The 25,205-nt window shown below is 37.1% G+C and overlaps 2 protein-coding genes across 4 annotated transcripts; both read left to right on the forward strand.

Moving 5' to 3' along the window:
• The first annotated feature begins 258 nt into the window (after positions 1–258).
• Positions 259–4,430, forward strand: LOC147544580 (ATP-dependent caseinolytic (Clp) protease/crotonase family protein). The gene is made up of 9 exons (XM_086635180.1): positions 259–566; positions 876–1,045; positions 1,248–1,322; positions 1,511–1,601; positions 1,722–1,773; positions 2,117–2,220; positions 2,305–2,381; positions 3,550–3,762; positions 4,186–4,430. Exons 1-8 carry the CDS (start codon positions 392–394, stop codon positions 3,724–3,726), a joined length of 921 nt encoding a protein of 306 aa, XP_086491306.1. The 5' UTR covers positions 259–391; the 3' UTR covers positions 3,727–3,762; positions 4,186–4,430.
• Positions 4,431–12,011: 7,581 nt separating this feature from the next.
• On the forward strand, positions 12,012–24,864 carry ATZW10 (centromere/kinetochore protein, putative (ZW10)). 3 transcript variants are annotated; one of them, XM_086637995.1, is made up of 14 exons: positions 12,012–13,121; positions 13,199–13,366; positions 14,672–14,821; positions 17,073–17,306; positions 17,449–17,538; positions 18,172–18,264; positions 18,945–19,040; positions 22,712–22,840; positions 22,940–23,017; positions 23,198–23,356; positions 23,959–24,109; positions 24,212–24,294; positions 24,426–24,510; positions 24,561–24,864. In XM_086637995.1, exons 1-13 carry the CDS (start codon positions 12,426–12,428, stop codon positions 24,507–24,509), a joined length of 2,211 nt encoding a protein of 736 aa, XP_086494121.1. In that variant the 5' UTR covers positions 12,012–12,425; the 3' UTR covers position 24,510; positions 24,561–24,864. The 3 variants fall into 3 exon arrangements, 1 of the variants encoding a protein (XP_086494121.1); XR_015224146.1 differs by having other exon boundaries at positions 12,047–13,121; positions 23,220–23,356; XR_015224145.1 differs by having other exon boundaries at positions 12,047–13,121; positions 23,220–23,356; positions 24,426–24,864.
• Positions 24,865–25,205: the final 341 nt, after the last annotated feature.

Here is a 25,205-nt window from a genome sequence, read left to right on the forward strand (position 1 = left end):
TATATTTTTGATTAGCACAAATATAATATGCATTACACATTTTGTCAATGGACTCAAGATCTTAAAATGTCCCCAGGACATTTTGTCTATGGATCAAATGTCTTGAAATATCTATAAAGACATTTTGTCTACAAACTCTCAATGTCTTGAAAATGTCTATGAACACATGTTGTCTATAATAACTCATCCGAAATGTGTTGAAATGTCTACGGGACATTTTGTCTATAAAAGTCTGTGAAAGTCCCGCTCCACTACCCCCTCTTATTTTATATAGTAGATAGAAATGCCTCGTGCATTACTATTTGGTCCTTCAACTGATTTGGCACGAATGATCGATCATAGTATACCTCTCCCTCTCCCTCTTCTATATCTCTCTCACTAAAACATAGAAATGAGTTCTGTATTGTTGATCACCAGAACGATAAGCAAAAGAAATTCAAAACCCTACTTCTCTCTTGAATTAGGGAAAACTTTTCATCCATGGAGAAAACATTCTTTCAGAAGTCTCTTGTTGGAATCGGCTTCTCAATCTGTCAAAGTAGAGAAACTCTCAGATTCTGATTCTGGTAATTATCTTTCTCTCTTCCATTTTTACAATTGTGGATCTATCTAGTATAGCTATGAGAGCTGAACCTATTGAACCCTAGAGCAAACCTACTAATGTCAGTTAGGGTTATTCTGATACCCACAACTGGTACCTATGTTAGGTTATGAACTTATGATACTCGTATTTATGTCTGTCGTAGTATATATTATACATTAACGCCAACGAAAACTGATAACTTGGTTCATTTAGTAACTTAGCATAATCATTTTGGCTCCTGAATGCACCAAATTTTATACTATCAAAACAATATGATTGTTTTGATATACAGGGATTGTTGAGGTGAGGTTAGATAGACCAGAAGCTAAAAATGCGATCGGAAAGGATATGTTAAAAGGTTTACGACATACTTTGGAAGCTATTAATGTGGATTCCTCAGCTAATGTTGTTATGGTTTGCAGCTCGGTTCCTAGGGTATTTTGTGCAGGTGCTGATCTTAAGGTAAATTTCAACCAGTTTCAACATCATCAATATTCTAGTGCTAGAAAAATATTTTAAGATTTTGAAGTTTGAGAGGAATCCATTCAAGACCCGTGAGAGGTTTCAGTTTGATTTCAACAAGAAATGTAATCTGTACCTGCTTTATAGCTTCAACTTTCTCTACGACTTAAATTTATTAATTTTTGAACAAGTGTTTTGGCAGGAGCGCAAGACAATGACTATGTCTGACACTAGGGCTTTCGTCAACTCTTTGCGGTCAACATTCTCATTTTTAGAGGTATGCATTATACACGTAGTTGAGTCATTAGGTTGATGCTCTTTCTCTAGTTTTTTCATTGTTCTTCTTGTATACTTACTTTCTCTGTCATTTATCCTTTTCCTGGCTAACTTAACTTCTTCACTGATTTTGCCGTGTAATCTTTACTTTATCCGCGTTGTTGTTTTACTGAATCATCTTTTAATCAGAGACTTTGCATTCCCACAATTGCTGTTATTGAAGGAGCAGCACTTGGTGGTGGACTTGAAATGGCTCTCTCATGCGATCTTCGGATATGTGGTATGATCAATGATGAACTGAATAGATGTTCTCATTCTGCTCTATTGGCTAACTTAATTACCTCTAGAGTTCTGTTTCTGTATTCCTTCTAAGTTGGATCTTGCATCTTTTCGAGTTTAGGAGAAGTTGCTGTATTTGGCTTGCCAGAGACTGGACTTGCTATAATCCCCGGGTTTGTAATCAATGATGCTACTTACGAGAGTACAAATCCAGTTTTCTTGTTAGAATATCTTTACTTTTAGTTGCACTTCTTGCTTGAAGTTTTCTTGAAGCTGATTGACTAATTAATGTGGTGGGTATTCAATTCAATGTTTTTCCAGGAAGCCTGGAAAGGCAAAAATACAATTTTTATTCCCATCATCACAAAAAAAAATTGAGTTGGAAGACTCTCTTTGGGATTGAAAAATGTTTTTTAATTGTCTACATATTTCTTAATATTTTCTTTGTTTTAATGCGACGATGTTTTATATAATCATGTGTACTTAATGTTCTTAGCAATTTTCATTTACTTGCAGTGCAGGTGGAACCCAACGTCTACCTAGACTGGTCGGAAAATCAATTGCTAAGGAACTCATTTTCACTGGACGAAAGATCGATGCCAAAGAAGCAATCTCAATAGGTAATTACACACTACAAAAACTCCAAGTTTGAAAATCTGCCAATTCATATTTACTTCAAAAAATCGGAGTGCAAAATGAGACAGGTCTTGTAAATTACTCTGTTCATTCTGGCGAGGCTCATCTGAAGGCTCTCGAAGTTGCACGAGATATAAATCAGAAGGTAACAGAAACTCAAAATCATCCATCCTTAATAACATTAGATTTTCATTTTCACCACATGTCTCTATATAGTCAAAGTTTTTGTAGTCAAGATAAAAAAGAAAGTAAAATATAAAAGAGTTGAATGCTGAGCTCGAAAAGGCAGCCTCGCCGGTTTCCAGACTACACACCGCAGGGCAGTTTTTTTACGGTTTTTATTCTACCCAGGCATAGTTCAAGATTCAATTGCTGCTGGTAATGTCTGAACTTATATCTTGTTCGTTCACGCTCACCCTGTGATTTTGCATAAATCTTGATGCACGTTAATTGAATGATCTTAACTGTCTAGTCAATGCTATATTTTATTTACTTAAATGGAACTCTAAATTACTCAAGTTGTGAAGATTAAATACTCCTTCAGTTTTGGTTCATTAAGTACTTGATGTTTGATGTTTGATGTTTGGTTGCTATAGATGTGAATTCTTTTGTAAATTCACCATCTATATGACCATGAGAACTTTGCCACGTGATCACTGAAAACCTAACATCATCCTTCGACAGTTTGAGAGTGTTTACGTGGCCACCAGTGGTTCAACAAGATCCTAGTGGATCTTATGATCGTTTCTAAGAAACCGTTATTTTAAGAAGTAGTTCCACATTGAGATATCTAAGATAAATAGATCCTTCCCGTTCTGCAAACGCTACTGTTGCTCTCGCTGTTTCCGATATTTGAAGACCTCAATGAAGCGTTAGTATTGATCTGTTAGATGATCTAAAAGGGTCAACTAGAGGGTCTTGGAGCACTAATGTTTCCACATTTGTCTTTCTTAAGTACTGTTTCCCTCTTTTACTTCTCAAATGCAAACTTTAGTTTGTAATTCTACCTGTTCTCTTTAGACATTTTCCTGTCATATTTAAGTTGTTAATTCTAAACATACTACGACGTATTTTATTTATACAATAAACTTACAACAGTTATTCAACAAATACTATTTGTATGGTCCTGGTTATCTACAAGGGATTACAAAAGTAATAAATAAAATTACGTGAAGACAACCGTGTCCACATAGGAATCTTATTGTATAGCTGTTGGAGTTTTTAGTACCAACTGTTCTGTAATGCAATTAATCTTGTATGCATATATGTTATTTATGAAAACTTTGATTTAATAAATTTGTAATCTTTGACAGGGTCCGTTAGCTATTCGGATGGCAAAACGTTCTATCGATGGAGGAATGGAGATTGATATTCAATCCGCTTTAGCATTAGAAGAAGAGTGTTACGAGCCACTCTTGAATACAAAAGATCGATTAGAAGGCTTGGCAGCATTCTCTGAGAAGCGGAAGCCAAAATATAAAGGCGAATAAAAACAAGCGAAGAACGCCAAGAATAATCTTAATAAGGTATTACTATTTTCTTCATTTTCTGCAAAAACCTAAAACAATTATTGAACTCTGTCGTCTAGTAAGAATTATATAGTCTTGAAATACAGTTTGTGTGAGTGAGAACTGAGAACATTATTAGTGTTCATCTAGAAAAAAGGTTAGTCTAAGAACACAAAAAAGTATAAGGTAAGCCTAGAAATAATTACTTGACAGATAATCTGGAAGTCTCTTATACTGTTGAGCCATGATTTAGTGAGCTCAAAGCTCATAAACTAGAGTTAGAGCCAAATAATCTCGGGTTATGGTCATTAGCTCGATCTCCAACATCACAGTTTGAGCCTAAACCCGTGAAACTGTATTTCTCCCTGTTTGAATTTTATTTTTCTTCTCCGAACTTATACGGTTTTTATTAACTTCTTTTCTAAAATATTTTTCTTCCAGGTGTGGCAACAAATTGTTTTCGATTTGAGTGTTAAAGTACTAGCTATTGGGCACAGTAACGATAAACTACAACGGGTCAGGATTTACATTGATTCGAGCACTCAGTTGTCACCCATGTTGTTTAGGAATCTAGTGCTTTTAGTTCTATTATTTATGATTCCTGGTTATTGTATATATAAATCTGTATAAGAAGTTAAACTCTCTAGGGGAAAGTGGTTGCCAATCGAAATTGTTTGGTTCCAAAATCAGAACAATTATAATAGTTCACAAGCTGCAATTTTTTGTTCCAAATTCGAAGCATTCGTAAAATAGTGTTAGGAAAAATTTTGTTAATTGTGGAAAAATAACTTATTTTATTAGCAAAAACTCCACTCAAAACGGAAAAAATAGATATGAGTCTCAAAAGTACAAGAAAATGAGTTGTAGGACTAAAAGTATAATGGCTGCCATTGTTGACTCGAGTTCGATGAAGTCTTTTGGCGCCCAAACCGAAGGAGGGTATTATCCGCCCAACCCTTTAGATTTAGTGGGTCAGGTTCAGGTAAGATAGTCCAGCTTCAAGTTCGACTCAGAAGGGAGCTCGTTAACCACCTGTTAGCAACTTGCCCCCCGTTAGATTTAGTGGATTGGGCTCGGGTAAGATAGCCCGGCTTTGCGTTCGACCCAGAACTCAACTTGTTAACCGCCCGTTAGCAGCCTGCCAAGCCCGTCAGATTTAGTGGGTTGGGCTCGGATAAGATAGCACGGCTTCGTGTTTGACCCAGTCGTAAACCGCCTGTTAGCAACTTGCCCAACCCTTTAGATTTAGTGGGTGGAGCTCAGGTAAGATAGCTTGGCTTTTAGTTCGACCTAGAAGGGAGCTCGTTAATCGCCCGTTAGCAACCTGCCCTACCGTTTAGATTTAGTGGGTCGGACTCGTGTTAGATAGCCCAACTTCGCGTTCAACCGCCTGTTAGCAACTTGCCCAACCCTTTAGATTTAGTGGGTGGAGCTCACGTAAGATAGCTTGGCTTTTAGTTCGAACTAGAAGGGAGCTCGTTAATCGCCCGTTAGCAACCTGCCCTACCGTTTAGATTTAGTGGGTCGGGCTCGTGTTAGATAGCCCAACTTCGCGTTCAACCCAGAAGGGAGCCCATTACCTTCGCGTTAGCAACTCGCCCAACCCGTTAGATTTAGTGGGTCGGGCTCGGGTAAGATAGTGTGGCTTCGCGTTCGACCCAAAAGTTTACCAACCCGCAGAAAAGTAACGATGTAGGTGGTCGAATGAGAGGGACGTGCAAATCCGTCACCATTGGATGTAGGGTTGGTTCCTGGCACATTGTAACCCTAATCCAAATAGAGACCAAATGTCTCATCTTTTCATCTTTCAAAGATTGTAAGAGAGGAGGGCTCTAGAGAGAGAGAGAGAGAGAGAGAGTTTATTCTTGAAAAGCAATAAGGAAAGAAGATGATGAAGAGAAGAAGAATTTAGTGAAGATATCCTGAAAGATAGGGAAAGATAACGAAAAAGAGAGGCGATGAAGACACAGATTAGATGAAATATATATTTCCATCAAACAACTATCTTAAACAAATCTCTTCTGGTATGAATCTGATGAAAACTATCTTAAACAAATCTCTTCTGGTTTTTCTTTGAAGTAAAGTCTTTTTTGAATTTAATCAGATTTATTTTGTGTGCCGACCCGTCTACCCGTTGCTCGACAAGCCCGACCTTTTGGACGGACATGGGGGGCCATGGGTGGGCAATGGGCAACAAAACATTATAACGGCCGCCAACAACTCGTAGGCCATTTTTTTTTAATTGTTGAAAATTCGAAGCCCAGTTAGTAAGTGCATCTACTTTGTAATGCAGAGGTGCAAATCCAGAAACATTGAACTTGGATGTAACTAAAGTTTCTGTAGACTTTAGACCATTTAATTTCGTCGGACTTTAGACCAGTGATAATTTGACAGTTATCGTGCTTATCACATCGTATCAATTTAAGCCTTTGTAATGACTATGGTAGTCAATATAAAAAAAATAGGCCCGCCACTACCCTAATAGCCGGATTAGGGGTGGGAATTGGTCCGGTCGGGCTGACCGTGGGCCTTCACTTCATCGGTCGGTCTCGGTCGGGCACTCAAAATCAATGTTCGCCTATTTACTCAGTCGGTCCGATCCGGTCAAAATAAACATTTCCATTGAAAATCCCGCTTGTGACCGAGAGACTGGTCGGGACTCACCGGTATCTGTCGGACGGTATCGGGCCAAACCACCTAATTTACAATTAAATAATACCTAAATGAAAGGTTAAAATTCTGAGATTTCATTAACTATTCTTATACTTTTAAATGTCACTTAGTCACTTACAATTTACAAGTAAGATCACAATAGTTTCAACAAAAAAAAGTAACATTACAATATTGGGGGTACTTAAATTTACAAAAGCACAAAAGTGAAGGCAGAGAGATGAACTTGAAGTGAAGAAGAGAGTCGAGAGATACGAAAGGGGAAGGCAAAGAGATGAACTTGAAGTGAAGAACGTAATAGGGTTAGTTGTTTACAACTTAGAACAGATAAAGTGATGAATGGAGGCAGAGAGCGAGAGAGATGATTCAGATGAAGGTGCGGCAAATGAAAGGAAGGAGGTGTTTAAATGGTTTATATAGAGGAAGGTAGAATGTTCTGGACTCTAGGGTTTTAATCTAACGGTTGTGCATCATACTCGATTGGCTCCAAATATCAACTGTTGGATTAACCTTAATTTACTACGGGCAGCGAGCAGTCGGTCGGGTAGGTAGTTAATTCGGTACTTAATGGTCGGGCCTATCGGTATTAACCATCGGTCTTTAATCGGACGGGTTAATCGGTACGGTCACCCGGTCAAAGGGCTATGACCATTTCCCGACTGCTAACTACCCAGTTGACGGGTCGGGCTTTTCCCGTCACGGGTATCGGGTACCCGCGGTACCTAACGGACCCGGGCGGAACCAAGCGCGTACGGGGCTTCCGGGCCGTTATCCCACCCCTAAGCCGGATAGAGAAAGAGGTAATTTCTAGAAAGGTCAAAATAATATTGAAAATGAGTAGAAAAGCACAAAACATTTGAAAATTATTATTCAGGTCAAAAAGTGTGCAAATATTAAAATACCCTTTTTTGTCATTTTGTATAACTAATTTCTTTTATTTTTCATTAAACTTTAAATCGATATAACTTTTGTTTGAGATGTCGGATTTCTATAAAAATTATATATTTAGAAATGATTTTTCATTAGCTTTCTAACAAGATCCACTTTCAATACTTTTTTTCAAAAAAAAAATCCAGAAAAAACGGCGTTTTTTTCCTTTACGTTTTTCTGCAAACGTGTTTGCAACAATCTGTTATGCAAACGTTTTTGCAACAATCTGTTATGCAAACGTGTTTGCAACAATCTGTTTTGCAAACAAGTTATGCAAACACTTGTTTGCAACTATCTGTTCTGCAAACATGTGTTTGCATAATGTAATATGTAAATATGTGTTTGCATAATATGGATTGAAATTGAAAAATCACATAATTTAAAGAGAAAATAACTATTTAAATAGTGTAGAATACTATCAAATGAAACAAAGATGGTAATATAAACCCTAATACAACACAAAAACTACTCCCCACCAATGACAAGAAATCAACAAAATTAGATACTAATAAAGCTACCAAACTCACACACAGAACCATAATCCATCTCAACCACAAATAGTATCTTCCATCACAAAACATTCTTTCACAAACTTCATAAACTGGGTTTTTTATAATCACATAGTCATCATGGAAGGCAAAGCCTCTTAATAGCCACAAGAGTATTGAACACCCATGCTTGCTTACTGTAATCATAGACTTTCAACAAGTTTTTGTCTTGGTGATTGAGATAAGATTGGAACAAGCTCTAACTAGCTGAAATTATCGGCTTTAGATATTCCTACAGGCCTTTGCTCGAAGTATAAATCAGAAAAAGGGGTATGAATCTCTCTTAGTAATTTCATCAAACATCTCATATGTAGCGTGACTAAGTAGCTGAAATTATCGGCTTTAGATATCCCTACAGGCCTTTGTTCGAAGTATAGATCAGAAAAAGGGGTATGAATCTCTCTTAGTAATTTCATCAAACATCTCATATGTAGCTCTTCTGATTAATCACCTCAGTTACCAAGAACATCTCTTATCCGACAAACACATAATCATGTTGTCTGAATTCCTTAATAACAAATAATCCCTTTTCATTTTTAGTATTCTTCAATCTTTAAACAAAGCTAATTCTAGCAATAAAGATTCAGACTGATATTATAATTGAGAGTGACAATTCAAAGTACCTGTACTCTTTGTTACTAACTCCATAAGGGGCAACTTCCATCTGCAACATAGATTGGTTGTTACTTCCAGAACAAAGAACTTGATGATTACCCATTAATGGGTTCTGAAAGTTCTCATTTCCTCCACCTCCTTCTCCACCACCACTACCACCACCAACAGTGACGGCAGCAAACTGATGTCACAGTCGAGGATGACTGAGAAATTCTTTACTCCTCCGTCAGACAGAGAGCACGAGAGATGAAATAAGAATAAATCTTACTGTTGCTTTGATCGGGAAGATGTTGGTGGAGAAGAAACCATGGAAACTTGGTCGTATGTGGATGAATTTCGTGATCCGAGGTATCATCAATCGAGATAGGAGTTTAGTTGAAGATGAATCGTGAAGAAGATGAATCGGGAAGAAGATGAAGAATGAAAAAAAACCTAAAATCTTATGAGAGTTTTTAGAGAGAATATGAGTTTAGTTGGTAAGGGTATTTCAGGAAGATTTTTTTAAAAAAATGACCTGATTGATAATTTTGTGTATTATTTTCAACCTTTTGCATCATTATCCAAAATATTTTGGTAATCTTTAGTTAATAACAAAAGTTACATGCTTTTTTGGTTATTACTAATAATATTCTGACCTAAATAATCATTTAGCCATAGAGAAAAGTACGCCACCGTACCCGGTGACATTAGTAGCCGTGGGTAGGGGTGGGAATCGGGCAGGTTCGGACGGGCTCGAACAACTATGAGCCGGACTCGGGCGGATCAAGCTCGGAAGAGCCGAGCCCGCGAAAGGGAGTCGGGCGGATCGGGCCGGACAGAAGTCCCAATATCAGAGCCCGTAACCCGTTCGAGCCCGACTGCCCGAGCGGGCTCCATCGAACGCGGGCCGGACGAGCTCGGGTAATTTTAGTGAAAAAAATTTAGTAAAATAAACAAGTAAAAAACCCTAAGTTCCAAATTCTTTCACAATTCAATTACAAGTAAAAAAAAGAGTTAATTCCTATATGGCCCCCTACTTTGTGACCAGCTTCCTTTATGGCCCCCTTTTTTTCGTAAATTCAAATATGACCCCCTTTTTTGATGTAATTGTCCTAACTACCCTTCCTTTAAATCTTTTTTCAAAATTAAAAATAAAATTATAATTCCACCTCATTTCCTCTCCACCACACATCTCTCTCCATGTCAACTCTCTCTCCAACTCACCTTCATCTTCTCCGATTGAAGTTGCCGGCCGGAGATTTTTTCGGCCGGCGACTTCCAAAAAAAAATTTTTTTTTTCCCTCATCTCTCTCTCTCTAAAAATCCGGCGAAGGGGGAGAGAGATGAGAGAAATTTTTTTTTTTTGAAGTCGCCGACCGGAAATTTTCCCGGCCGGCGACTTCAATCGGAGAAGATGAAGGTGAGTTGGAGAGAGAGAGGGGTGAGTTGGAGAGAGAGAGAGAGGTGAGTTGGGAAGAGAGAGAGGTGAGTTAGAAAGAGAGAGGGGTGAGGTGGAAATAACTTTTTTTGAATGTTTTAAATTTAGAGTTAATTCCTATATGGCCCCCTACTTTGTGACCAGCTTCCTTTATGGCCCCCTTTTTTTTCGTAAATTCAAATATGGCCCCCTTTTTTCAGACAAATGTCATTACTACCCCTCTGATTAATGTATTTTCAAAATAAAAAAAAAAAACAAAACCTAAATTCCACCTCACTTCCTTCTCCACCACTAATCTCTCTCCACGTCACCTCTCTCTCCAACTCACCTCTCTCTCTCTCCAACTCATCTCTCTCTCTAACTCACCTCTCTCTCTCTCTAACTCATCTCTCTCTCTAACTCACCTCTCTCTCTCTCTCTAACTCATCTCTCTCTCTAACTCACCTCTCTCTCTCTCCAACTCATCTCTCTCTCTCTCCAAGTCACTCCTTCTTCTCCGACCAAGGACGCCGTTTTCCGGCCGGCGACCTTAAAAAAAAAATATTCTTTTTTTTTTATTTCTTCTCTCTCTCTCTAGAAATTCCGGCGAAGGGGAAACCCCTTCGCCGGAGTTTTTAGAGAGAGAGAAGAAGTAAAATTTTTTTTTTTTTTTTTTTTAAGGTCGCCGGCCGGAAATTTTCCGGCCGGCGACCTTGGTCGGAGAAGAAGGAGTGACTTGGAGAGAGAGAGAGGTGAGTTAGAGAGAGAGATGAGTTGGAGAGAGAGAGAGAGAGGTGAGTTGGAGAGAGAGGTGAGATGGAGAGAGAGAGAGAGATGATGTGGAGAGATATGTGTGTGGGAGTAGGAAGTGAGGTGGAATTCAATTTTTTTTTTCTTTTATGTTGAAAAAATATTAATAAGAAGGGTAATCAGGACATTTACCTAAAAAAAGGGGGCCATATTTGAATTTACGAAAAAAAGGGGGCCATATAGGAATTAACTCTTAAATTTATAATTAAGAAGGGTAGTAATGACATTTACTTGAAAATAGGGGGCTATATTTGAATTTACGAAAAAAAATGGGGCCATAAAGAAAGCTGGTCACAAAGTAGGGGGCCATATAGGAATTAACTCTAAAAAAAACCCTAATTTTTCAAGTTTTCAATAAACAATTGTCTCCTGTATCATCATCAACAATCACAACTCCGACAACAACAAAATCGCCCTTTTCCCCCTATACCCATTTCGTCATTATTGAGCTTAAACAGAAGATCTGAAATTCAATTTCCAAACTCTCCGATCGGGATAATTATCAAATCGCAGTTGAAGACCTAGAAAAAAAATCCAAACCCTTTCTCCTAATACACTCCCAAACCTAGAACAATTTTATGAACAATGAAAGAAAGCAAGTATTAATTAAAAGGAATAAAAAAGCTATAGATCCCACTCGAACTTGCACAAATCATCAACAACCCAAATTAGGGCATTTCCACCAAACCCTTAGTTGCTTAACAACCCAAATTAGGGTTTTTCCACCAAACTCGAATTTGCTTCAACAACCCAAAATAAGGTTTTCCCACCAAACATAATCAGGAACTACTGCTTGCCCGAGAAGATCACCATCAAGAACTTCAACATTTGTTGATGAAGGGGTTAAGTGAAGTTGGGTTAAGTGAAGTTTCTGTTTGAGTTAGAGAGGGAGAGGCGCAGAGAGGGAGAGCCGCAGAGATAGTGAGAGGGATTAGGGTTAGCTTTAGGGTTTGTGTTTGGGAAGGGGTTATATAAGAGATGAAGGGAAATGGGTTTAGATCCAACGGTTGATCTCTAATTTTAAGAGATACCCAATCTCAGCCGTTGGATCTAAAGAATTTCACGCGGATCGCGGGTTCTCGGGCTCGGGTAGCAGACAGACTCTATCGGGCGGGTAGCGAACGGGCTTTTCTGGCCGGGACTCGGATTTGAGAGCCTGTCCGAGTCCCGGCCCTATAAACCCGAGCCATCGGACCGGGTAAGCCCGGCTCGGGTTGGCTTCGGTCATCGGTCTCTCACGGTTCGGGCCGAACGGGCCGGAACCCGGGGTTTCAGACCGTTTTCCCAGCCCTAGCAGTGGGTACCTGTACCCACCCGTTTCCCACCCATCATCATTCTCATCTCGCCACTTTCTCTCTCTACTATTGCGCCATCTCTGGATGCTCCTTCACCATATTTCTTCACTCTACAAGATATTTTGAAGATTGACGTTTTTGAAGAGGATATCCACAAAACCTAACCGCAGACTACACTTTTTAAAAATTTGTTTTCTCACAAACCCTAAATTTATGCAAATTACTTCTGCCTCTCTCATTCAGTCCCTGTGATCTTCATCTCTTGAATTGGGGCATCAATCAACAATGGTTCAATTATTAGGGTTTTTCTAAATGGAGATCAGTAATAGATAGTATGTTTCATCATCTATAAGATTAGACATTATTCATTTTATCTCGTTTCCTTCTTTACTTGACAAGGTATAATAGTAGTCAAGAATGGATGTCCTATTTGGATCAATAGATGTTAGGGAACTCCTTTCTTCACAAGATTTTGAAGAATCATCTCCACTTTCAGCCCCAGATCTTCGTCTCCTTATTGATCGTCTTCAAGTTCGATCTCTCCACATCAAAGACAAAGTTCAAAATTACACTCTCTCTCATCAAAATGACTTTGCTCAGATCTTCTCTTGCTGCTCCGCTACTGTTTCCAAGACTGAACAAATCTCAACTGAAATCTCCGACCTTGTGAATCTCATCTCTGACAATCCAATTGACATTCAGATTCGTGATCAGGCAGCGGAAATTTGCAGTAAAAAGAGGGAATTGAAGGAGAAGAAGGAATTTTTGTGTTTGGTTCAAACTATTGTTAATTTAATTGTGAGATTGAAGTTGGGGAGGGAGAATTTAAAGGTTGGGCGTTTGATTGATGCAGCAGAAGTTGTTAGAGATTTGAAGAAGGATTTGCTAATTCAAGAGGATAATGAAGTTGTTGACAAGAGAGAACCCATGGTTTTTGATTTCTTGAGGAAGGAATGGTTTGAATGCTTTGATGAATTACAAGAGATTCTTTCTAGGGTTATGGAAAATGCTTTCAAGTTTGAGCCTGGAAAGGGAACAATGAGAGTTAGGTTTAGGTTAAGCACTGATCAGATAGAAAATGTAGAGCTTCATACGGTTTTGACAGCAATGGAGGTTAGATTTTTTTTTTTTCCAACTTTCAGTTTTGAAAGTAATAATTCATTGTTTGTTCTGTTTGTGGCAATGTACAGGTTGTAGGTGTACTTGATTATGGGCTTGCCAAGATAGCAGACTTGATGATCAAACATATTATAATTCCAGTAGTAAGTAATGGGTGTAAATTCCATGTAGAAGAGATAAATCCGGATAAAATGAATGAAGCAATTCTGAAATTAGTCCCTTGTACTACTGATACTGAGGTATAATCTGCCACTCGAAGCTAGTTCATTCGATCCTTTTTAATCTTATTTTTTCCCGTAGTTTAAGCACGATATATTTGTTTATATGAAAACATTAGAAGGATCTTATTCTTATACTGATCTGCATTGACATTGAAACTCTGTCATAGTCTTCAGGGTATGGCTACTTTCGAAATTTAAAATTCTAAATGTTGGATATCGCGATAAGTAAGTGGTAGCCTGGTTTCATAAGTAAAATTGAAATCTGCTCGGGTTCTACTTTAGCATCTTGAGCAGGCCCGGGTGGAATTTTGTAGAAAAGTAGCTCATGTCTGTTGGACAAACATGACAACTTCCTATTACTTATAAAATTTGGTAAAGGGAACAACCTGTGCACCAACTTCTTGGATCCACTATTTTCCTCCCTTTAATCTTTCACTGAGATCTTAGTACATTGACCTTCAGTACATTTTTCGAGTTAAGGTTTCAGGAATCAGAGGTTTATACTTTATACTTTCTGGTTTAAGGTCTCTCTCTAGTGGAACAGTTTCTAGCTTCTTTTAATTGTATTTTCCTTTTGTTCTAAGCATTGTTTCATATCATAGAAAAGTAAGTTATATACCCCAATCCTCTAATTTATGTTTTTATAACAGGAAAAGGCAAAACTATTGTCAGTTTCATATCTTATCGTTTTTGTATTGATATTGGTTTGTTGCTGACATGCTGTTGGGTCTATCTTATGACCTCCTTAAATGTCGAGAGATCTGCAAACACTCTACTTGAAATTTACCGGAGAGTCAGTTCAACATGCTCTGTTTCATGTTTGTTTTTTCCCATCATTACATCTCTTCATTGTTGGAAGGAGGATTTGTAAGACATGCGAGATGTGTTTCATTAGCCTTGTTTCTTAGGGCAAGAAAACTTTTTTCATTAAAATTGTATGGCTCCAGTCTGGAAACATCTTATACAAAATTTTCTAAAATAGGGGAACCATGCCCAACTCCGTCCCTCTTGCAGTAAAAAATGTTCACCTGAGAAACATTACCCTAGATTTTGTTATTCTCTAGAGTTTCAATAAAGCACATCTCTAAAACGATACAATCCGGCTCTAGTGTTATCATATCAATTTACTAGGTCTTCACTTGGGGATCTAAAAACATTTCTTCGTTTACGCATATATATAGTCACATGTTATAATTATGAAGTGATGAATCACTAACCCAAACATTTATTTGGAATGTGGTTGTAGTTATTAGATAATTGATTAATGACTTGATACATTTGTTTAGATGTATTGCCAAATTCATTTTCTCAGGATATTTGCAGGTCGAAGAATCAACTATTTACTTCAGGTTAATTCAGGTTATCAAGTTTATTTTCGAAACTCTTTTCCAAAATGGTAGATGGATGAAGTGTTTTGGAAGACTGACTTGGCCGAGAATTTCGGAGCTGGTTATTTCCAACTTCCTCTCCAAGGTCTAGGTTCTGTCCTCCCTTTACTGCTTGTATTAAATTAGCATGCTTGATGTAGGTCCTAGTGGTGTTTTCTATAGTTTATAATCCCCTTAAATCCGTACATATTTATATTTAACTTAGGATTCTGAACTATAGTCCAGCTGTTTTATATATCATGACCCCTTTCCAAGTATACATTTTTCACCATTAAGAGGAGATTTCACCCGTGTTTAATTCATTTAGTCCATCTCAAAATGTTAACATATAAGAATGAAAAAAGATATAGGTCTATATCTTTACAAAGATATAGCCTACAGGTGGCTTGGCTATTTGGTACATGATCTCATCACAAGATATAGCCTACAGGTGGCCTGTTTTATATATCATGACCCCTTTCCAAGTATACATTATCTATCACATTTTTCACCATTAAGAGGAGATTTCACCCGTGTTTAATTCATTTAGTCCATCTCAAAATGTTAACATATAAGAATGAAAAAAGATATAGGTCTATAACTTTTCAAAGATATAGCCTACAGGTGGCTTGGCTATCTGGTACATGATCTCACATGATTCAACTACTGTACAAAATATCTCAAGCAAACCCATTTGGCCATTTGATATGGTTTCATTCATATACGAGTTTGGCACAAATCAGTAAACAATGATGTGAACTTCTGAAGACTGGAAAGCAGAAGGCTCTTTCAACGATAGAATGGAACTATATGTCTAGTTGTATTTGTAGATTTAAAAGCATTTCTCTCTCTTTTCTTAAACTTCGGATGAATTGCATTGATATGAGAAAACTGTACAATATTTGGTTCCAAAGAACCTATGGGCTCCATTAGTAAAGACTGAAGATATCTATGGAGTCTGGCAATGCTACAATTACATGTTATGAATTAAGGCTAAGGAATTAAATTTCAGTTGCAGACAATATTTTGTAGACTTCAATGAAAATATTTCGGTCATCTTGGCCAAAATATTTCGAAATTTAATCCCTTGATCAGGCTTTGTCAATTGCAAGTAATTAGAGATAGGTTTCTGGAAAAATTTCGGTAGGTGTGGAAATGGAAATATTTCACTCGTCCCGGACGAAATATTTTGAACGGAACGACTGAAATATTTCGAAACTTAACTCCTTGATTAAGGCATCCCAATTGTGTAGAAAATCTGTGAAAGTCTTTAATCTTGCCCCTTTCTGCACTCTGCTCCAATGATATAAGGTCCCTAACTTCCTTTCAGTGGCTGCAACAAGGTCTTCCTTGGATTGCTTATTGCTTTAAAAGATGCGATTGTTGAGCTCTTCGTAATACACCAGAATGGTGCTACTGGGATTAGCTTCCAAGGCTCCATTCCTGACTTAGGTATCCTTAGGCCTTCCTATTGTGCTATGCGTTCTGCAATACTACCCGACCTGCGCCACTTCATCTGCATTGAGTTAGGGAAACAGACCCATATTCAGGATGCCATGTTGCAGTGGATTAGCAGGTGATTGCCAGTTCCCTCTTCGAATTTACACATTTCACATCTATTTATCCTTATAGCTCCTCTTCTTCTTAGGTTATCAATTCTTGGGAAGTTTGCAAGCTTGCTGCCTGTAAGGTGAAGCTTATCTGGATGGAATGGGTTTCTTCCAGATTAATATGTGAGCTGTGAAGTCCTCTTGACCATCCTCCCTGTTTTAGAGTAGTAGCATACTTTAGCCATCAGCTCTTCTTCTCTTTGGCGCCATACTTTGGTCTCCTCCTTTGTTGAGCGACCTCTATATTTTGAATTATTTGTGTCAGTAGAGGGTTTCCCCAATCATTTAATCTTCTCCATAACTGAGGATTCTATTCTGTGCTTGCCCCCGAGGTGTTGTAGAAGTCTGCCAGTGTGCCATTCTTTGTCAGTGAGACTCCATAGATTGATGGAAACTGCTGCTTTAGACTTCTGTTTGATACCCAATTACCCAATTAAAAGGTTATAAAATTTGACCTTAGATTGCACCATAATCTTTTCACATGGCCCTCGGCTTGCTATGCCCTTAGATGGGGTTATCATTAAACTTTAGACCTACTATAGTTATGACTTATTAGCATGATCTAAGTCTTCCGCCAGACATTAAATTGTGCGTACTGATTTAGCTAAGCTTAGTCTTTCAGGTTTTGTGGGGTAAAATATGTAGTGTTAGCAACAATATGCTATAAACTTACAGTTCTTATTTATCTTTTTTCCTGTCCTATTCATAATGGATTTGACTGATTAACTTTCTGAGTGCTTATATCAGGTTGTTCCTGCTGATGCTCCAAATGTAACAGAGTTTCAGAAGACTATAGAGCAGACAAGAGAGTTTGAAGCAGCGTTGAAGGGCTTAATGTTTATTTCAGAAACTGATAGCAATGATGAAAAATTGAGCAATTTCCTACAGAATGCTGAGGTTCACTTTGCATCTAGGAAGAAGAAAGAAATTTTGTCAAAGGCTCGAAATTTACTTCTCCTATATGATTCTGTCAGTCCTTCGGTGAGTATCTTACAATAATCATATTATTTTCTGCTCTATTTAGTCTTATATCCAGTTAAATAATGAATTTTCTCACAGGAGTTCATACTGAATGTTTCTACTCTCAAGGCTCCTGACGTTGGTGACACTTTTTTTTTTTCAGGTTGCTGCTGACTTACTTTTTCTGCCAGAAAGGTGTGTTGTCTCTAAATCAGCATCTAATCTTATGGAATTAGTGCACCAAGCACTTCAGGTGATCATTAAATAAGAAGAGATACTCTTTTAGTATTTTCTAAAGATTGAGGCATACCGAACAATAGACCTATCACTGAGCTTTCTAGTCATGAATATGAATATCACAATAAAGATGTCGGCATCAAATTAGTATTCAAAAGTGTACAAAATGTAAAGAAATAAAATTTGATATAAACTTGGATACGAATTATTATTCAAAGTACTTCCTTACGAGTATTGAAATCTTTAGTCACATCTGGGCCCAACTTACCAAACATGGGAATAGGTGGGGGGGGGGGGGGTATTGGGTGATTTAAATATTTTAATAGCCAATTAATTGTGGTTTCTGGGAACAAAATAAGTTTTTTTCCTTTAGGGGCATTGCTATATCCCAATTTTTAAGGAGAACAATCAAGATAGATAGTGCAGAAGAAGAAGTTAAATGGTTGCTATATCATTGGACCAGGAATATAGTAGGGCCTAAAACAATGTCTTATCATGATATAGTTCTAAATTGGGATAATATAATGTCATAACTCATAACATAGTAGTAGTCCAATCAAATATGTAACTGTAACTTCATCCTTAGTCTTTTCAATGCATATTCATTCAAATTTTCAATTGTTTTTTGTTTTTTCTATTGATTTGGTAGGATGTTTGCCACTCATCTCCGAGAGTTGCCATGGAGTTCTATCATGCTGCACGAGATGCTCTAATTTTGTACGAAGCAATCATCCCTGTGAAGGTTTGTACATGAACTTGCATTTTTGAATGATGGAAATATATATATATATATATATATATATATATATATATATATATACATTTCATTCTTGAAAAGCATATCGATAGATATATAGAAAATATTAGGTGTCTAAACTTGTAGTTGATGTTGGCGAAGTTTTTAGTCATTCCATTCCAGTGAGAATCATAAGGTGTATTTATAATATTCTATTGTGCTTCAGATTATTTTGGAATTTATATTTATAGAGATCAAAAGGAGCCATCACTTCATGAAGAATCCGTTGTCTACGTAAAGAGTCGTACGATTTGATAGTTACTGAATTTCATGGAACTTAGGTGGTTGGTTTTGTAAGCAGCTGAGATTCATTGTAGTCGAACGTTGAATTTGGTAGGATCGTCAAGCATAAGGATTTTTTCTAGAAACAAATACAGTTATCCAGTATTTTCAAGCTGATCTCTTATTAAGCTTTTACTTTTTTGCTAAAATCTCGCAAATATCTTAGTCTACCAAGAGGTACAGATATTCAAAGTTTCAAACAAGTTAATCAAGTAAAATGCATTAGTCGAATTCAGATGGCTAAAAAATAAACACCAGTATAATATGATAATATAAGAATGTGTCAGCCAGTGAAGGAAACATGTTAATCTCATGCGTCTGGATTGTTTTACTTATGAATGCAGTTGCAGAGGCAGCTTGACAGTGTCAACCAAATCGCTATACTTGTGCACAATGATAGTCTTTTTCTTGCTCAGGAGATTCTTGGCCTTGCATTTGAGGTAACTTCAAAGTTCAAACACTCGGCGCTCATCCTTGAAAATTATTTTTCTAACATATTCAATATTTTTCTTATTCTCTGATAAGTTACTTGACTTGTGACATAAAAATGACTATGATCACATGCCCGTAGTTGATGATATGGCAATTAAAATAGAAAAATTGAACTCCGTCAGTGTCAAGGTTATTTTACCTTATCTGTTAACACGAAATCAACTCTTTGTTGATCCCCTTTAGCTAGGTAACATTGATACTCCCTGTTGAAAAAGGCGGCAACGGGGACTAGTCGCCAGACCCGGGACTAGGAGTAGTCGTTAATAGTCGTATTTAGGCGGGACTAGTCGTATAATATTAATATATGATGTTTTTTTATATGTAATTATATATATGCATAAATATTAACATTTGAGATCAATATGATGAGAAATCATACAATAAACCATAAAATCAGTTCATTACGAGTATAATATCAACCTTAAACCCTAAAATAACCTCATTATGAGTATAAAACAGTACAAATCATACCCTAAACCCTAAAATATCAACCTTAAACCCTAAAATAACCCCATTATAAGTATAAAACACTAAAAAACAAACCCTAAACCCTAAAATCAGTCCATATTATGAGTATAAATCATTATAAACTAACCATAACAAGTCAAACCTAATTGTTATAAACATTAATGAAGTATAACAACTCAAACTTAACATTAAAATCAATGTATATAGAAAAAAAACTCAACTAATGATTTCTAGAGAGAGAAAGAGTTGTAAAAAGAAAAAATGGAGAAGATAGAGAGAGAAACTTACTTGGAATCAAGTTTGGAGAAGAAAATAGCTTGAAAAAGTGCTTCAATGATGGTTGATTGGTGTTTGGAGAAGAGGGAAGAAGATAAGATGGAAGAACCCTAGACTTTCTCGGTTTAGAGAATGAAAAAGAAAAAAAAAAATAGACCTGCTATTATAAAGCCCGACTGGCCCGACTAGTCGACCCGACCCTAGTCGGGCCGAGTCGGGGCTTTATTTATAATAAGTCCCGACTAGGGGTCTGGTCCCTAGTCGAGGCGCCACAATGGCGACTGGGGACTAGTCTGGGACTAGTCTAGGACTAGTCCCGACTTTTTCAACATAGGATACTCCTTTTAGTACTTGTGGCCATTTATGGTACTAGGACCTCCGGGTACCTGTATTTGGTTGTGGTGTCAAATTCTAAAGTCACTTAGGCCTCGTTTGGTTCCGCTTAAAAAAAGCTAAAAGTCAGCTTTTAGCATATTTTAAGCGCTTATTGAAAACTTTACGCGTTTGGTTCAAAAAAGATGTAGCTTATTTTAAGTTAGAAAAGCCCATTTTCTCTAAAAAGCAGAAGCCACAATTTTGTGGCTTTTTTATAACTGCTTATTAAAAGCTAGCTATCAAAATGAAATAAAATAGTTTTTTTTGTCACCATCAATAAACATCCACCACCATCACAACCACCCCACCACCTCTACCACCACAATCACTCCGCCACCTCTGACCATCACCCCACACCTTATGCCACCATTCCACCACTTCCATACCACCTCCAGCGCAACTCCATCACCACCACTCCACCACTTTCGCTGCAACTCCATCACCATCACAACTATTCTACAATCATCAAATTTTTTTTTTACAACCACTCCACCACCTTCGTCACCACTCTACCACCATCACCAAACGCTTCACCATCTCCCCCGCAACTCCACAACCTCCGACGTAGCTTCACCTTCTGTGCAACTCCACCACTACCACAACCACTTCACCACCATCGCCACAAATCGACCACTCCACCACCACACTATACCACCTCCACCAACCCCAATTCACTACCGTCGTTGTAACTTTACTCCCTAACCACCAACACCCCCTCCATTCTACAACCACCATCACTACCATAACTCTGCCACATTGAGCACCACCATAACACGTTCACCACCATTGAGCACTATCATCACTGCATTAGGTTCAAATTTTGATCTTTATGTGTTTATGAAAATTTAAAAAATTCTATTATTTTATTTTAGTATTTAATGTTTAAAAAACGCTTTATGTAGCGTACCAAACGACTCAGACAGATTTTTAAAAAACGCTTTTAGTTATGGGCTTATAGAAAAGCTCATAATATAAGCTATGTGTGTACCCAAATGAGACCTTAGAGGAATATAAAGTGAGATTTTCTATATACATCTTGTGTCTGAACACAACCTTCTTATCACCAAAATAATACTAGTCTAGGTTAGCGTTTATTCTGTATAGTGTAATATCGGTTATTCATAATTGGGATGCTATATTTGGAAGCTCACAACGTTTGATTAATTATTATATGGTCTTCGAAGTTATTTATGGCTCATATAACTGTAAATTTCCGAAGTTATAGAAATGTTGCTCTTGTTTAAAAAGAAAAAAAGAACTCATAAGTCATAACTAACACAAGAATATATCATCTGCTTCTTGTATTCCCCTTTTGGCCTATTTCAACTCATTGTATCTGATATCTTGTACCTGTGTTGGATACTTTACCTGTGTCGTGACCGTGTTTGATACTGTTATGCGGCAGGATTAGTTGTCTATGAGTAACAATATAACATTAGAAGATTGGCTTTATCATTCTCTTTTTTTTTTTAATTTCATTTACTTTGATTTAAATATAATTTTTTTTTTTCTGTCAAACATTCTGTCAACTTTTTACCAAGTAGAAGTGTAGTTGGTTGCAACACCTCAAGAAAGCTACTTCTCTAGATATTTATGGAATCAAATTCCTAATAATGGATGAGGGGAACTCCATAGTTGCTTTATTGGTTCGAGATCTATTTTCTTTGGTTGTAGTAACTACTAACTAGTACACGAACAAGTAGTTCTTCAAATGTCGAGCGAATTGGTGTATGCAATATTCAGAAGAACAGTCACGAGGAAAGTAATTAGCAAGTGGTCATTACAAACCCCTTTTCATTGGTTAGTTTCTGAACTGAGAAAAGAGACCCCGATGTACGTCCGCTTTCAAAATGGGCTCTGCTTAGACCACTATTGGTAGGTTCATTTGTACCATACGGCATAGAGATCTTCACTGATATTTCAAATTCTATTGTATGGCTCAAAAACCTCCTCCAACCTCCACCCAGCATTTTTCAAGCATGCTGATTTGCCAATCATAGGTTTTTAGTTACAGATTGAAAAATATATTGATAAATGCTGAGAGCCTTGTAAGTCTTGAAAAGCCGTTCGTCCCTTTACTGCAAAGCAGGTTGACAGAACTGATGCCTTGACACTTGTTTTAATTTCTTAAGTTCATTTGACCTGAGCCAACAACTGGTAGCCCAGTTGGTTAGTGCGTTACTCTGCAATGCAGAGGTCCCAGGTTCGATCCATTGGAAGTGCAAATCCAGGGAATATTGATCTTGAGTTATTATAAGTATGAATAATGTAATAAATTTGTCGGGCTTTAGGCCTCTCTCATCTTGTTGGGCTTTAGGCCTCTTTCATTTCTTGGTTTAACTTAGGCGGTTGTCGTGCTTATCACATCTTCGTGATGTATCAATGCCTTGTAACGACTAACGTAGAACGTAGTCGATTTCTTAAAAAAAAAGGTTCATTTGACCTGTATTATGCAATTGATCTCTGCTCCTGACGTAACATTACACTTCTGTTCTTTCAGTATCGTTCAAACTTCCCAAGTGGTATTAGAGAACAAGCTCTCTTTGTTGACATGGCACCGCCATTTCATCATCTGGCAGAACAAATACTCCAGAAACAAATCCAATTAGTTAGTATGAACTTGAAAGAGGTAGAGTTTTTCATAGCTGTATTCCGCAATTGTTTGACAGTTTATTTATATCTTTCGAAGAAGTTTTGCATCATGCTTCTTAACATTCTGATGTATCAGGCCATCGATGGGGCTGACGGGTTCCAGAATACCCACCAAGTGCAACAATATGAGTCTGCAAAGTTTAGTATAGATCAAGTAAGTTTCATACTAGGTTATTGTTTCACTTACTATTTTTATTTATATATCTTTCAACTGTTGGGTTTAAGGACTGTCTACTACGAGATCTTATCTATTCTTATTCGTATAGTAGTACTTGGAAAATGCTCTTTTAAAGCTATTCCAAGGATATCGCTTGATGGCATGCATTGTGATCAGGTTGTTTTTATTCTTGAAAAAGTACATATCATATGGGAGCCGCTTTTGTCACGGTCAACTTACAGAAGAAGTATGTGCAGAGTTCTCAATTTTGTTTTTTCTGAGATTACAAAAGACATATTACTGTTAGATGACATGGCTGCCGACGAAACATTACAGGTCTCTTTGATCTCTTAACTCTGACTTTAATGGCTTTACTTCATTTGTTATTAGAGAACAAATTTATTGACAATGTCTTGTCTAGTGATAGTTACTTACCTAACATGGTTAGTGCTTTTAGTATTCATACAAAGTTGGATACTACAACTTGTCTCCTTATGCCAGATACTTGTATCGAACATTAGAGCCACTTGTATGTACATCTAGTGTGTACTTGCAGTTGCAATCATGCCAGTGCAACAAAATGTCTAAGTAATTACACTATTTGGGAGAGGCCTTTACGGAGAATATCGAAGGGTTGATTTTCGTGGGAAGTATCTCCTTCTAATCATGAAAAGTCATTTCATGCGAACTCGTAACGTCTTCAAAAGTTGGTAAAAGTTGCACAATAAAAATGGGTAGTTCAGAAAGCTAAACTTCCAATCGACTTTTGATGAGGTCAACGTTTTCGGGATGATGTGATTTTTTTATGGGCGTGATATAGATAGCAAGGAGACCATCCTCTCAGAAAATCAACATTTATATATATATATATGAAAAATGATGTAAATCTGTGAGACAAAATATTTGTGCTCGACTTAAACTTTCTTGATGCGTTTCAGCTTCAGAAGTTAATCCATATGACATTAGAGAATCTGTCATCTTTGTTTGAGTCCCTAACTCCAATCAATGAGGAGAATTCAGAAAATGATGCCACATTTAATCAGCTTGATACGTTGATTCCCTCTTTACGTAAACTCCGCAAACTAGCAGGTACAATTACTTCATCCCTCTTAAATTTGATTGTGACAGTATTATAGTTTGTCATCTCATTGCTCGTAGAAGCTCGTCTCGTGACACTTTTTTTTGTTCCAGATTTATTAGATATGCCTTTAAAATCCATTACGATAGCGTGGGAATCCAGAGAACTGGCTAATTGTGGTTTTAAATCATTGGAGGTAAAAATCGCTTGTACGCTCATATGTTTTTTTTCCTTATCATAGAAATCTTACTTCTTCTCTATCTAAACTTTATTTCTATTTTCCGTATTCCATTCATAAACTGTTTTGGTTGATTATTATTATGACAGGTAGAGAACTTCATAAAAGCAATATTTACTGATTCTCCTTTGAGGAAAGAATGCTTGTGGAGGATAGAAAGTGGTAGTTCTTAGGGTTGGAGGCACACTGAACCATTCAAAAAAAAAAAAAGTGGTAGTTTTTAGTCTTAAAACTCTGGTGAGATGGAAATACACCTTCATGCAAAATGTTTCAACTACTTTTACAACAGCAAATTCTTGTGCAAATATAACTAACAAAGAAAAATTTAGTGTTCGGTTCAGCTACCGTTGTTGACATGGATGTTTATAGTCTCATATACATGAAAGCGAACATAAAACATATGTTGATTGTTAATTTCTGTAACAGAATGTGACAGTTTGAAATATAATAGATTCTATTGAAAGGTCCTCTGGCTCATCATGATGTGTTAAATATTATTGAATGAAATGAAATCGAAAATATTTGTCATGGTACGTGTGAAACTTCTAGGTTCTTGAATGGAAATCACTAATTAGGTTCCCGCTCACATTAGATTAGGTCAATTACATTATTTCTCCCGGGACGCTTGTATTACCATTTCTTCAAATTCATTATTACCATTTCTTCAAATTCATGACTGAATTCATCAGTGGTCCGGGATGAGAAAGAGAATTTATTTCTGAATCCTAATCGGAAACATTTTGGACGACGAAGATTGCTAATATGATCAAGTTACGGATCCAATCCACAATATCAGATTACTGTTTTATCATATGTAGTTGGTCATCTCAATACATTCACTTTCCAATAAAAGGGTTGATTATATTTGA

The sequence above is a fragment of the Eschscholzia californica genome, unplaced genomic scaffold, assembly GCF_041429995.1.
Source record: "Eschscholzia californica isolate CP2 unplaced genomic scaffold, dmEscCali1.0.p SCAF_4, whole genome shotgun sequence".
Classification (NCBI taxonomy): Eukaryota; Viridiplantae; Streptophyta; class Magnoliopsida; order Ranunculales; family Papaveraceae; genus Eschscholzia; species Eschscholzia californica.